The 14518-nt window shown below is 44.2% G+C and overlaps 1 protein-coding gene across 1 annotated transcript in view; it reads right to left on the bottom strand.

Annotated features, from left to right (window-relative positions):
* The window catches only part of nup210 (nucleoporin 210), a gene marked incomplete at its 5' end in the record, with an annotated part of 214458 nt that overhangs the window by 27917 nt on the left and 172023 nt on the right, over positions 1-14518 (bottom strand). Inside the window, 3 exons of the mRNA XM_084333618.1 lie at positions 2132-2268; positions 3348-3568; positions 9743-9918. Of these exons, the coding sequence (XP_084189744.1) occupies positions 2132-2268; positions 3348-3568; positions 9743-9918 (534 nt within the window). The remainder of the gene's footprint in view (positions 1-2131; positions 2269-3347; positions 3569-9742; positions 9919-14518) is intronic.

Here is a 14518-nt window from a genome sequence, read left to right as displayed (position 1 = left end):
TCTACCCCCCAGAGGAGAGAGGAGCAACAAGGCAGTGAGAGGGTGCAGTCTACCCCCCAGAGGAGAGAGGAGCAACAAGGCAGTCAGAGGGTGCAGTCTACCCCCCAGGAGAGAGGAGCAACAAGGCAGTCAGAGGGTGCAGTCTACCCCCCAGAGGAGAGAGGAGCAACAAGGCATCACCAGTCAGAGGGTGCAGTCTACCCCCCAGAGGAGAGAGGAGCAACAAGGCATCACCAGTCAGAGGGTGCAGTCTACCCCCCAGAGGAGAGAGGAGCAACAAGGCAGTCAGAGGGTGCAGTCTACCCCCCAGGAGAGAGGAGCAACAAGGCAGCCAGAGGGTGCAGTCTACCCCCCAGAGGAGAGAGGAGCAACAAGACAGTCAGAGGGTGCAGTCTACCCCCCAGAGGAGAGAGAAGCAACAAGACATCACCAGTCAGAGGGTGCAGTCTACCCCCCAGAGGAGAGAGAAGCAACAAGGCATCACCAGTCAGAGGGTGCAGTCTACCCCCCAGAGGAGAGAGGAGCAACAAGGCATCACCAGTCAGAGGGTGCAGTCTACCCCCCAGGAGAGAGGAGCAACAAGGCATCACCAGTCAGAGGGTGCAGTCTACCCCCCAGAGGAGAGAAGCAACAAGACAGTCAGAGGGTGCAGTCTACCCCCCAGAGAGAGAAGCAACAAGACATCACCAGTCAGAGGGTGCAGTCTACCCCCCAGAGGAGAGAAGCAACAAGACATCACCAGTCAGAGGGTGCAGTCTACCCCCCAGAGAGAGAAGCAACAAGACATCACCAGTCAGAGGGTGCAGTCTACCCCCCAGAGGAGAGAAGCAACAAGACATCACCAGTCAGAGGGTGCAGTCTACCCCCCAGAGGAGAGAGAAGCAACAAGACATCACCAGTCAGAGGGTGCAGTCTACCCCCCAGAGGAGAGAAGCAACAAGACATCACCAGTCAGAGGGTGCAGTCTACCCCCCAGAGGAGAGAAGCAACAAGACATCACCAGTCAGAGGGTGCAGTCTACCCCCCAGAGGAGAGAGGAGCAACAAGACAGTCAGAGGGTGCAGTCTACCCCCCAGAGAGAGGAGCAACAAGGCAGTCAGAGGGTGCAGTCTACCCCCCCCAGGAGAGAGGAGCAACAAGGCATCACCAGTCAGAGGGTGCAGTCTACCCCCCCCAGAGGAGAGAGGAGCAACAAGGCATCACCAGTCAGAGGGTCCAGCCTAGGGCTGCACGATTCTTGCTAAAAACGTGAATCACGATTTTCATCTCCAAGAATTGAGATCACGATTCTCTCACACGATTCTTATTTTTTCAATAAAATAATTTATTGCACTCTTTCTTAAACAGACAACATAATATATAATATCAAAGTGCTTGACTTAAACATATAATATATGAAAGTGCTTGACTTAAACTTAAAAGTCTCTTGTAACATACAAAAGAACTCAAGTAAGAATCATCATCATTTAAAAAAAGTTAAATAAGTCAATTTTATAAAGAAAATCGTCATAATTTAGAAATGAGATCGCATAGGTCTATGAATCGAGATCGTGATTTTTTTTTCCGGATTAATCGTGCAGCCCTAGTTCAGTCCACTACCCTCCAGGGACCAGGGACCCAGGGGCCATCAACGTGCAGCAGGACCCCTGCCTCAGAACCTCCACGGCTCAGCACTTTACACGGCACCACTGGTGGTAATATCTCTTGGCATCATTTGCATTCAGAGGAAGCATGCTCCTCGTATGGTTATCCGCTGTGAGCGAATGACTGATCTAAAGCGATGGGATGTAATCCGCTCCGCGACGCCTCGTCCGCTCACGCACTCCCTCGCTAATGGACTCTTATGTAAACACAGGCTGTGCTCAGCCGAAGCAGAACAGGCGCGTGGCGGAGACCAGGGCTGGTGACAAGAGATGAAGCTACCGTCAGTCTCCTTATGATGTGAATAAACCGGTAACAAACATCCTAGTGAGCAAACCAGAGAGATCATAATTCACATAATTATGACTCTCCTCCATTATGCATTTCCCGTAGCTCGTTCATCACGCGGTCGCAGAACAAGCGGCCGAGGTACGGCTTGTGCTTCATCACGCGGCCCCGTCGGCGCACTGCGGCGGGGGAGACACCGTACCTCTCTGTAGGTCCTCAGGACGCCGGGGATCTCGTAGTACACCGTGGCCGTGCCGGAGTCTCTGGCCACCGCAACGCCGCTCTGAGAGTCCATCTGAAGCACGCCATTGGCCGAGGAGCTCCAGGTGCCGTGGACACCTACAGGAAGAGAGAGAGGAAGGGGGGGGGGGGGGTAAAGTCTGGTTCTGATTGGATAATGTCCCTCTATGTACAGATCAAGTGTCTGGTTCTGATTGGATAATGTCCCTCTATGTACAGATCAAGTGTCTGGTTCTGATTGGATAATGTCCCTCTATGTACAGATCAAGTGTCTGGTTCTGATTGAATAATGTCCCTCTATGTACAGATCAAGTGTCTGGTTCTGATTGGATAATGTTCCTCTATGTACAGATCAAGTGTCTGGTTCTGATTGGATAATGTCCCTCTATGTACAGATCAAGTGTCTGGTTCTGATGGAATAATGTCCCTCTATGTACAGATCAAGTGTCTGGTTCTGATTGGATAATGTCCCTCTATGTACAGATCAAGTGTCTGGTTCTGATTGGATAATGTCCCTCTATGTACAGATCAAGTGTCTGGTTCTGATTGGATAATGTCCCTCTATGTACAGATCAAGTGTCTGGTTCTGATGGAATAATGTCCCTCTATGTACAGATCAAGTGTCTGGTTCTGATGGAATAATGTCCCTCTATGTACAGATCAAGTGTCTGGTTCTGATGGAATAATGTTCTCTATGTACAGATCAAGTGTCTGGTTCTGATTGGATAATGTCCCTCTATGTACAGATCAAGTGTCTGGTTCTGATGGAATAATGTCCCTCTATGTACAGATCAAGTGTAACTCTAAACCAGTGGTTCTCAAACTACGGGTCGCGACCCCGGGTAGGTGACAGTGGAAAGTAAAAAAAGTAAAGTAAATGTTGGCAACATATTCTGGCTAAATATGCCTCATTTTATAAATATGTATTGATAACATACGGTAGTTCTGTAATAAAATGTTCTAATAAATATGCACGATCATGATCAACAACGTGTGCTTTTATTTTGATATTCCTTAATTCCACGTTGAAATTACACAAAGTGTAAAAAAAACTAAATAAAATGGGCTCATGGTATGAAACAGAACCCCTGCTCTAAATCATGTCCTTCCTGATCTAAAAGAAAAGACATCCTCTATGTACAGATCAAGTGTCTGGTTCTGTTGGACCTCCTCCTCACCCTCCGGGCTGACGAGCTGGGCGCTGAAGCAGACCACGTCCCCCACCACCAGCCTGCCGGCCCCCTCCGGCAGCACGGCGTGCTCCACCGGCAGCGCCAAGTAGTCGGCCACGCCCGCCCGGTCCCGGTCCCACACGGACAGCAGCGTCAGGCCCACGTCCAGCGTCCGCACCGTCAGGGTGTTGTTACCCGGGCCCCGGCCCACCTGGACCAGGTCGTCTCTGGAACCAAAGAGGAAACAGGAGTGGATACAGGAGGGAGTGGTGGCCAGACAAATGGCCTTATATGGGCATAAAGGGGAACGGCCACCTATTTGAAGAATTCACACAAGTTATCTCAAGTCCTAATGCACAGGCACTTTGTAGCATAAGGGCTAGCACCAGCCGACAGGCACTTTAAAGGAAAACTCCAACATTTTGGGAAATTCGCTTATTTGGCATCTACCCTGGAGTTAGACAAGAAGATACATACCCTTTTCTTCTCTGTGCATGCATTAGGAGTAGGAAGACACGCACCGTTAGCCTAGCTTAGCGTCAGTCACTGGAAGTAGGTTCCTCCATTAGCCTAGTTCCCAACGTCTTCCTACTCCTACTGCATGCACAGAGAAGAAAAAGGTATGTATCTTCTTGTCTAACTCCAGGGTAGATGGCAAATAAGCTAATTTCCCAAAATGTTGGAGTTTTCCTTTAAGGCGAGACACCCCAGGTGAATAGGCAAATATACTTTTTTTGTTGATTTTGAGATTGTTATATTTTGCTTCCTAAACATGTCTTCTATGAAACTAGTGACAATAAAACGTCAATAACACACATTTAGTTGTTTATTTTACTTCATTTTTCCTTATTGCATCCATAAATGTGCACATATTTAACCCTTTATCTGCCAGAGATTATTCTGATCTTAATCCCTTCTCTGCCACCACTGTACGTCTATGGAGATGTTCCCCTTCTTTGCAGGGCTATAACTTTTTAAATTGTATTGCTAAATTGACATTACTATGGCCCATTCAACATCAAGTATCTATCGTTTAGGATGTAGCAACGTTCTACTTTTTCATTCACACATTCATACAAAAATACGGTCTAAAGTATAAATATGTTTTTATCGTTTTCTGCAGCATTCCATAGAACGTGAGTTATAGCCATAAATACATTATATTAGATCATCAAAATGTAGTTTGATACCGATTGACGTCAGATAAAAAAATTCAATTGTACAAGGTCCTAAACGTCATGCCTCATCATCTGCTGGTGACCGGAGGGGGGGGGGGGGGGGGTTTATAAGTCCGTGGCCGACGTTAAATCATTTATGTAGTGTATCAAGATGGAGTCCCGCGAGCGGTAGCGAGTGGCCGGACGAAATATGGGTGAGCACCACTTCCGGCCGGTCACTTCCGGTTTGGGCACCTCGCCGATCGGCCACCAGATGGCGGTCTTGAACCGTTGGAGAGTTGAGAAGAGATCTACAGCACCCGTCAAGTCTCCGTGGGTGAAATATGATTGCCATGACAGATTTTTGAAATATTGATCTCAAAGACGCTGTAAAACGTCATTTGGCAGATTACGCATTGGGCGAGGAATGACATCTAAACACGTCATTGGCAATTAAAGGGTTAATGGGGAAATGCCTCATTTGCATATATAAACATAAAATTCAGAAAACTTGCAATATATTTTTTCTTAGTTTATATGTACATAAACTGGGAAAGTTTCATAGTGATATCTATTCAAATATTTTTTGCCTATTAGGGGGTACTACACTGTACTACACTGTTTGTAGCGTGTAGTTCTGTTCAGTTCAATAACATCATTATTATTCAGTTATCAGGCATGTGTTTAGGTTGTCTATTACTAATGGTTTGATTAGGTATTGTGTTTGTAAATATCTGTTTAAAAAAAAAGTATGGCATTTTACAATACAGAACTTTGAAGGCATTTTCCCAAAAATGAGTTAAGAGTTTTTCCTCATACTCTGAGCCAGAAATCTCCACTTCAGTAGCACTCGCATACACCAAACCTTCCAGTTCTATTCATATCTATGTTCTGAAGGTATTTACAGAAGGGTTTGTTGATATCGCATTCATACCCTGATTTATATCACATTTTATTCCTAAAAACATGGCGAAATATGGAATTTTACCATACAAATGGACTGAATGGAGTATTTTCTGATTTATGGAGTGATAAAAAGAGATATCTAAAATCCCCTCTGTAATAACCTTTGGCTCTAATATGTCAACAAAATGAAACTATAATTTTGAAAATGGCTTTATCCAATGTTCAGATTTCTGTCCTGAATTATATGCAAATTAGTGCATATTTAAGTAGATCGTGCCTCATTTGCATATTTAAACATACAATTTTAGAAAACTTGTAATACAAAAAAGTCTTGTCTTAATATAAGTAATCAACTGGGGAAGTTTCATTGTGATATCTATTAGTTAAATTTGTTACCCTATTCACGTGTCTCGCCTTAAGGCAATATGCACTTTAAATTGGAACACTGAGCTCTTTTAGGTACTGTAGCATTTTAACATTTTAAATCGATAAGTGGTGTCAGCCTTAGTTAGTACTAGACAACCGGGACAGTTCAGTCAGTATTACAGGTTATTATTACTACAGTTCAGTCAGTATTACAGGTTATTATTACTAGACGACCGGGACAGTTCAGTCAGTATTCATACAGGTTATTATTACTACAGTTCAGTCAGTATTCATACAGGTTATTATTACTACAGTTCAGTCAGTATTCATACAGGTTATTATTACTACAGTTCAGTCAGTATTCATACAGGTTATTATTACTACAGTTCAGTCAGTATTCATACAGGTTATTATTACTACAGACGCCGCGGGACAGTTGTCAGTATTTGGGGCGACAGTGGCTCGGGAGGTAGAGCAGTCGTCCGGTAAACCGGAGGTTCCCAGTTCGATTCCCGCTCCTCCCGGGCAGCGTGTCGAAGTTTCCTTGAGCAAGACACTTATAACCCCTAATTGCTCCCGATGAGCAGGTCGCCACCTTGCATGGTCGCCTCCGCCGCTGGGTGTGTGAATATGTGAGTGCTGACGGCACAAATGCAAGGATTTTCTCTCAATCTCCAGCTTTAGGAGAGTGGTGCATGTTCCCAAATATTGACAGAGCGGTCCTGGGGCGCAGGTATGATTTATGTGAATTCTTAAAATTCTTCTACATTCCCCAGTGTAGAAGGTTTTGCGGTAGGGTGGGTGGGGGGTGCTGCTGGTTTAGCAGGCTAAGATAAATGGTATGTCGCCCCCCTATCCTACCCACCCTCCCCTACCCCCCATCCCCCTGTGTTTCCTGTCTCTACTGTGTATTGTCCCAATTCAAGCAGAACGGTGTTAAAATAATCTTTAATCTAGAGGGGTTTTGGGGTCAAAGAAGTCCTTGATATGAGATATAGTCCAGTTGCTACTAGTACACTACAGCAGGGGTTCCCAAACTTTTCAGGCCGGGGCCCAGAAAATAAGGCGTCAGAGAGCCGCGGCCCAATGCACATCGTCTGGCTTTTTTTTTTTTTTTTTTTTTTGCCAGGCGACCGATTTTTTAAGCCAAATATCACTTCAATCCTATTAAGTTAGTTCAAGTTAGTTATTCATTTATATGTGCTATTTATGAGAGGGCTAACTTGTTGCAAAATAATAATGATAATAATAATAGCCTCATTAAAATACTATTGTTGCTTCGGTTGTGTTCAGCGTTTTATGTGCATAATCTGTTATTTAGTTTGAAATGTTCGTTGAAATAAGTAGATTTTTCGCTTTTGTTTATTTATTAAGTTAATATAAAACCATATAGTCACATTTTAGAATACAATAGAATATAATTTTAGAATACAACTAGAAACACTGTCCTGGCTAGCTTCTAAGTTCAGTGGCCTGACAAAAAAAATTTAAATAAAAAAATAAAAAATAAAAAAATAAAAAAAACATATTTTTTTATTTTTTTTAAAATCATCTCACGGCCCACCCGTGGCTGCTCGCGGCCCACCTTTGGGTCGCGACCCCGACTTTGGGAACCACTGCACTACAGTACCAAACCCCTCCAATGATCTGTCAGCACCTGGAGAACAAAAGCAATAGAATCTATTTATTGTGCGGGCAGACAGAGTGTGTGTGTGTGTGCGTGTGTGAGTGGGGGGCAGACAGAGTGTCTGTGTGAGTGTGTGTGGGGGGCGGGGGGTGCCCCTCATTGGAGAGTGCAGTAATGCCACTCACTGCACAACAGACTTCCATTAATTTAGGTCACTCAGGTGGAAACGGCTAATGTCGTCGTGAGCATTCCGCGCCGTCACGACTAGAACCCCCGGCTAGTGCCGTCGCGGCACACAGGACATATTGGCTACGCCGAACATTAATTGATATGCTTAGGAGGAGGTGTGTTGGTGTCATCGAGGCAGACGCTAGATTCAGAGGATATCTCATTTATGGATGGCAGGTACATCTTGCACGGGTCTATATACGGGGGGGGGGGGGGGGGGGGGGGGGGTAACACCCAGAGTGCATTCAAACCTAATTCAAAAATCGATAACAGGCAGAGAATCGTGATTTACTGTGTTTACTTTGCAACCAAGCCGAGGAAACACGGCTGAAATAATGTATTTCAAGTGACCCGGACTCTGAATTCAATCTTCTGCACCGAACTGGAAAAGCTATAATAGTTGTTTCAGCGCCGTCCATTCTCATAATATAGGAAAGTTAGAAATAGTAGGGGATATGAATTTGGGCAAAGCTCACAGCACTCAAAAAGAGAGACCTCGGTATTATATAGCCCAGGATGACAGGGTGATGACTCTGCAGCCTTGAAGCACTCCGGCAAATGATAAAACAACCAAGACACATCAACCGTCTGTCTGGAGGACATGTCTCCTCTCTGGTGCGTCCATCCGTCTGTCTGGACAAGACCTCTCCTCTCTGGCCGATCACACTACCCGTCTGGAGGTGGAATTCCAACACACCCTTCCCACCTCCAGGATAATCAGTAGCGGGTGGGAAGCCTTGGGAATGTCATAATTTAGATTCTTGGGGATAAATAAATAAATTTGCATTTATTTTAAATTTGTTGGACCTTATGGTGTTCTTGTTCTGTTCTTGAATTATTGTTATGTTTTCTTCTTGACTTGTTTAAAGAAGACATGTACAGCCCATGGGGACATTAACGTGTGTTGTCTGGCCTTATAAATAAATTTGATTTGATTTGATTCCGATTCATCAGGATTACCCAGCCGGTTCAATGGATTAGATTCTAGATGGCTATCGACCTTCAAGTTACAAAGCTTGTATATTGTGTGAGGCTTCCTGCTTGGCAATCTGTAGGAGTTAGCAAGCCATCGATTTATAGTTCATGAGAAAGTTGAAACTGAAGACTGAAAACTGATTAAAAAACTATTTCTGAAATGTATAAATCCATTTGACCCTTCGGGAGACGGTATCAAATTAGTTTTGAAATCTTTTCAAAATCTTTTCAACCCACCCTAGGTGGAAATTAACTCCAGGGTTCCCACAGACATTGCAAAATGAAATTCAAGGACTTTCAAGTACTTTTCTAAGCACTATTTTCATTTTAAAAGGGCATTTATTAAAATTATACAATTCACTTTTAAATGTAGTTTTTTATGTAAAAAAAAATGTTGATCCAATATTTATGGCTTATATTAAAGGGGACATGCATTGCTATTGCTTGCACTATTTGGGCTTTACACAATTCCTGTGAGTCTATGGAAGACATCTGTACGTTTTTTTTTCTCCAAAAAATTCATTGTTTTATATTTCTAATCCAAGTACTCAAAAGTACTAATTTTTCAGCCTCAGGATTTCAGGCTGTTATTGGATGGGCCCATAAGCGCTTTGACAGTCACCCACACAGCGTGATACATACGAGAGAGAACGAGAGAGAGAACGAGCAAGCGTTGTGAGTCAAATCAGAACAGCTTAGTTGAGTGAGGGAAGATCTCGTGAACTCGAGACTAGACTGATGAGTCAATATGATAATTAACGACACAGACCACATTGATATAATCCCCAATTGCTAGGAAACAATGCTAAACACTAGAAAAGGCCATTTATAATGCATGGGACATTTAAAACCAATTTCCGACAATTAGTTACTTTAAATAAAATGTTTAAGAATGATTGATTCAGAACAATTTTATCATGGATGAACAAAACTTTCAATGCGAATGGTTGATTTGAATTTCAATGATTTTTTTTTAAAGCACATTGTTAAAAAATTGGCTGTTTTCAATTAATTCCAGACCTCGACTTTTTTTTCTCTCTCCAAAAATCAAGCACTTTAAAGCACTCCAAGGACCTTGTGCAAACCCTGGAACTCCCACTCTGTGCAAAAGGTGCAGCAGTGTGTGAGTGCGCTGGACAGACCTGTTGGTGGAGAACAGCAGCTGGGAGCTGGAGCTGTGCAGGGCCTCTCCCGTGTTGGCGTGGAAGTGGACGGTGAAGACGAGCACCATGCCCAGGGGGATGGCAGACGGGCTCTCCCTGGTGGAGGTGTGCAGGGCCGGGCCGGTGCTGAAGCGCACGTAGGACACGGGGACCACCTGCAGGGGAGAAGGTCACGCTCAGGGTCAACTGTCATTACTAGGGATGCACCGATCCGATATTGATATCAGATATTGGCCACGATATGACTAAAATATTTATATATAAAATAAAATAATAATTTATTTATTTTGTATAGCGCTTTTCAATGACCCAAAGTATATATATATATATATATATATATATATATATATATATATATTTTTTTTTTTTTTGTTATTTAATTTGAATAATAAATAACAATTCAGTACATGTATGTGTTCATTTGTTACATTTTGTTTCACTAAGTTAGGAAAGTAATGTTTTAAGTCAAGCCTGATGTTGCCTTGCACAAAAGAATGATCCCAGTGTCTTCCACACAGTGAGGCATACAGTTTATTAATTGAACAATGGGTATCCGAACGGTACTCGGTATCGGCCAATACCAAGAAATAAAGGAAGTAGTTTTTTTAATAGGATATTTCACACATTAGAAATTTAGGAGCACAGTAAAAAAAACGAGTTTATTAACAACCGATTTATTACATACCTTTATACTGCGCTACATATATCTTCGTAGTGTCTATGATGAATATCCGTTGGCTTGTGACTGTATTCTCAAGGTCGCTTCTCCCGTTCCATAGTTTATGGTATTGGCCAACTAACTTTGGCTGGCGTCGTTTTATACCTATTCTTATGTCTGCATTTTATACATCGTTTTTAATCTGTCGACTGTATGCAGATTTCTATGCCTATGGTTCCTTTTGTGCTATTTGCTGTGGGGCACTTTGGGCTGCGGTCCATGTGTGAAGGGTGCCAAGTCTCGACGACATTGAAAATTAGGGTAAATAAAGGTTTGAAATTAAATTAGTTGGCAAATGCCAGACTTAAAAAAAAAACGCCTGGCTGTCTTCAGAAATTCAGCAGAGCAGATGGATGTTCCCTGAGGTCCCTCTCTCGCCACATATTGGTCCTCATATTGAACAGGAACAGACGGCACAATGGAATGGATGAATGATCATTACATTTATATAGCGCTTTTCTCTAGACTCTAGACTCAAAGCACTCCCCACAATGTAGGGTGGAGTAGCACCTAACCTTGGGCTACAGGCTCAATGGCTGCCATACACTGGCACCCGGCACACATCACACTACACAGTGACTACCATACACTGGCACCCGGCACACATCACACTACACAGTGACTACCATACACTGGCACCCGGCACACACCACACTACACAGTGACTACCATACACTGGCACCAGGCACACATCACACTACACAATGACTACCATACACTGGCACCAGACACTAGGGCTGACCCCTATTAGTCGATCGAAAGGAGCCGTAGTCGACTGGCCAACCTCTTAGTCGAATATAATAATAAAAAAATATATATAATTTGTAATATATATATTTTTGTATCATTCTTTCCAAAAGAAAAGAGGCCTAGAAGCGTGGCTAACGATAATGGCATGCATAACTAGGGATGGGTATCGTTAGGATTTTATCGATACTACTACTCTTATCGATACTGCTTAACGGTTCGGTACTTTATCGATACTCTTATCGGTTCTTTTTGATTATTTTACAAGAAAAAAAAACAATTAAGAACAGAATCGACATTGCTTTATTATTCTTTTATATAACTATATAAATATAAATAAATATTATTTCTTCAGCAGCAACAGCAGCAGCAATGTTTTAAATGTGTCTGAATTATAGACTTTTTATAATTAACAACAAATGTAAGATAAAAAAGTTGGAGTCTACAATACTATTTTGATTGACAGTCCATTCTGCCAATTACGTCACACCGCTTGCACCCACCTCTTCTTCTTACCACCAATCGGAAGCTCTCGTTCGTTTGTTTACTTCCGGATTGTCAGCCATTACTCTACTACCGGAGCTCAGGCTAATAACGTTAGCTCCCCGCCAGCCACATTGACAAGTACCAGCGCTTATACATTACTGGCAAATGTCTTGTTGCACTTGTGGCAACGAGCGTTGTCAGCATCGACTTTAGTAAAATAGACCCAGACTTTTGAACGTTTCGTTCTGTCCGCCATGATGAGAGCAGAGCTGTCTGTACTGTAGCCTACAACAGCACGTGTGTGTGTGAGTGAGTGAGTGTGTGTGTAAGAGCACAGCCCGCTCCTTGCGCAGGCAGAGAGAGACAGAGGGAGGAGAGATATAGAAAACGGCCAACAAGATTAGTTTGCGACGTTTAAATTCCTCAAAAAAAAAAAAAAAAATCCATAATTTCTCGAGTACCGATAGCAGTACCGATGACGTCGGAGCTTATAAATACTCCGGTCTTTTCTAATATGGTACCGGTTCCCGTTTAGAACCGGGGTCCGGGGGTCATCCCTATGCATAACAGAGGCTAACTGCCTACGAAAACAGGCACAGAGGCACTGAAAGAGGATTTCACCCGTCTAATGAACACACTAGACTAGACAAATATCAAGATGTATCCATCAGTGGACCAATTGCATGCTTTTGCAGAGGACAAGAAGCCTTCAGTCGACTCCTTCAGACATTAAGCACCCCCCACAGCCCAAATGGAATGATGAAAAAAAATTCAATAAAAAATCTTTTAAATATTATATTATTTTTTTAGTCGACCAATAGTCGACTAACGGCAAATTTTGGCCAATCATAGTCGACCATCCAAATCCTTAGTCGGGGACAGCCCTACCAGACACACATCACACTACACCAGTGGTTCCCAAACTGTGGTGCGCGCACCCCTTGTGGTGCGCGAGCGCCCTCTAGGTGGTGCGTGACATGAAAAGGCTAATGGTGGTAAAAAAAAATAATAATAATAAATAAATAAATAAATAAAATAAATTTACAATAAAATGTCATACAAATCTTAGTCAAACCTTTAGTATTATGGATATAAAACATGAAACCCATTGGGGGGTGCGTCAGCTAGGTCGGGAGGTGACAGGGGGTGCACGGCCAAAAAAGTTTGGGAACCGCTGCACTACACAATGACTACCATACACTGGGCGATATGGCCTAAATATGATATTGTAGTGGCTACTGGGACATAATTCACGGCATTCTAGCCTATTGTAGTGTTTACTACATCTCCGGTGACCCTTAGCGAGGGATGACGTAGTTAAAGAGAGACGAGTGAAAGATGAATGAAAGTGTTGTTTGTGCGACAGTAGAGCGCGTAATAAAATAGTGTTTCTGCATCGGAACACGACTCCGTCTGCGCTATCATTACTGCACTCCTACATTGGTGACCGTGATTTTCTCTTGGACGTATTTCGGAGATTATATCGAACATGTCAACTGAACAACAGAACGCAGATCGCAGATCTTTTAACGCAGTTTCACTCAAGCTGCCTGAGTTTTGGGAACAGAGTGCCAGCGCTTGGTTTGCGCAAGCCGAAGCCCAATTCGCTCTCAGGGATATTACCGCGGATGCCACCAAGTACTACTATGTGGACTAGCAACCCTTACGAACTCAACTGCAACTGTTTGCTGGAAAACCCACCTACACATGACAAATATGCGACTATAAAAACACACCTTAAAGAGGCTTTCGGTCTGTCTGAATCGGACCGTGCTCGCCAGCTTCTCTCTCTACCTGGACTGGGTGACTCAAAACCCTCTGAACTGATGGACCACATGTCAGCTCTGCTGGGTGACCATGGGCCATGTTTTCTATTTAAAGAACTTTTCCTGCAACAGCTGCCAGACTATGTTCGTTTACCTATGGCTAATTCCATCAAATTCCATCAAAGCCGACTTTCGTCAGCTAGCTAGAGAAGCGGATATATTTTTCTCAGCTGGGAAGAGGTGCTTGGCAGCATCGGCCTACACCATTGATGAGCAGGGGTTCCAACCACTCCATCTCTCTATGCCCCGCCGGGTGAGGCCGTCGGGGTTGTGTTTTTCTCTCTATGCCCCGCCGGGTGAGGCCGTCGGGGTTGTGTTTTTACCACGCAAAGTTTGGGAACAAAGCTAAGAAGTGTTTGCCACCTTGTAACTACAGTGGGTCGGTGAAACGCACTGGCTGCCACTCATTAGCAGCCGTGAGTGTTGGCCATCCTGCAGGCTTGCTGTACGTCACCGACTCACTCTCCATCCTGCAGGCTTGCTGTACGTCACCGACTCACTCTCCATCCTGCAGGCTTGCTGTACGTCACCGACTCACTCTCCATCCTGCAGGCTTGCTGTACGTCACCGACTCACTCTCCATCCTGCAGGCTTGCTGTACGTCACCGACTCACTCTCCATCCTGCAGGCTTGCTGTACGTCACCGACTCACTCTCCATCCTGCAGGCTTGCTGTACGTCACCGACTCACTCTCCATCCTGCAGGCTTGCTGTACGTCACCGACTCACTCTCCATCCTGCAGGCTTGCTGTACGTCACCGACTCACTCTCCATCCTGCAGGCTTGCTGTACGTCACCGACTCACTCTCCATCCTGCAGGCTTGCTGTACGTCACCGACTCACTCTCCATCCTGCAGGCTTGCTGTACGTCACCGACTCACTCTCCGGCCGCCGTTTTTTATGTGACACGGGTGCCCAGGTGAGCGTGCTGCCGGCGTCCACTCAGGACTTCCACTCAGCGAGACGGGGCCCCGCCCCC

Source organism: Notolepis coatsorum (assembly GCF_963971535.1).
Source record: "Notolepis coatsorum genome assembly, chromosome: 17".
Lineage (NCBI taxonomy): Eukaryota > Metazoa > Chordata > Actinopteri > Aulopiformes > Paralepididae > Notolepis > Notolepis coatsorum.
The sequence above is the reverse complement of the archived record's forward strand: the minus strand, read 5'-3'. Positions and strand labels throughout refer to the sequence as shown.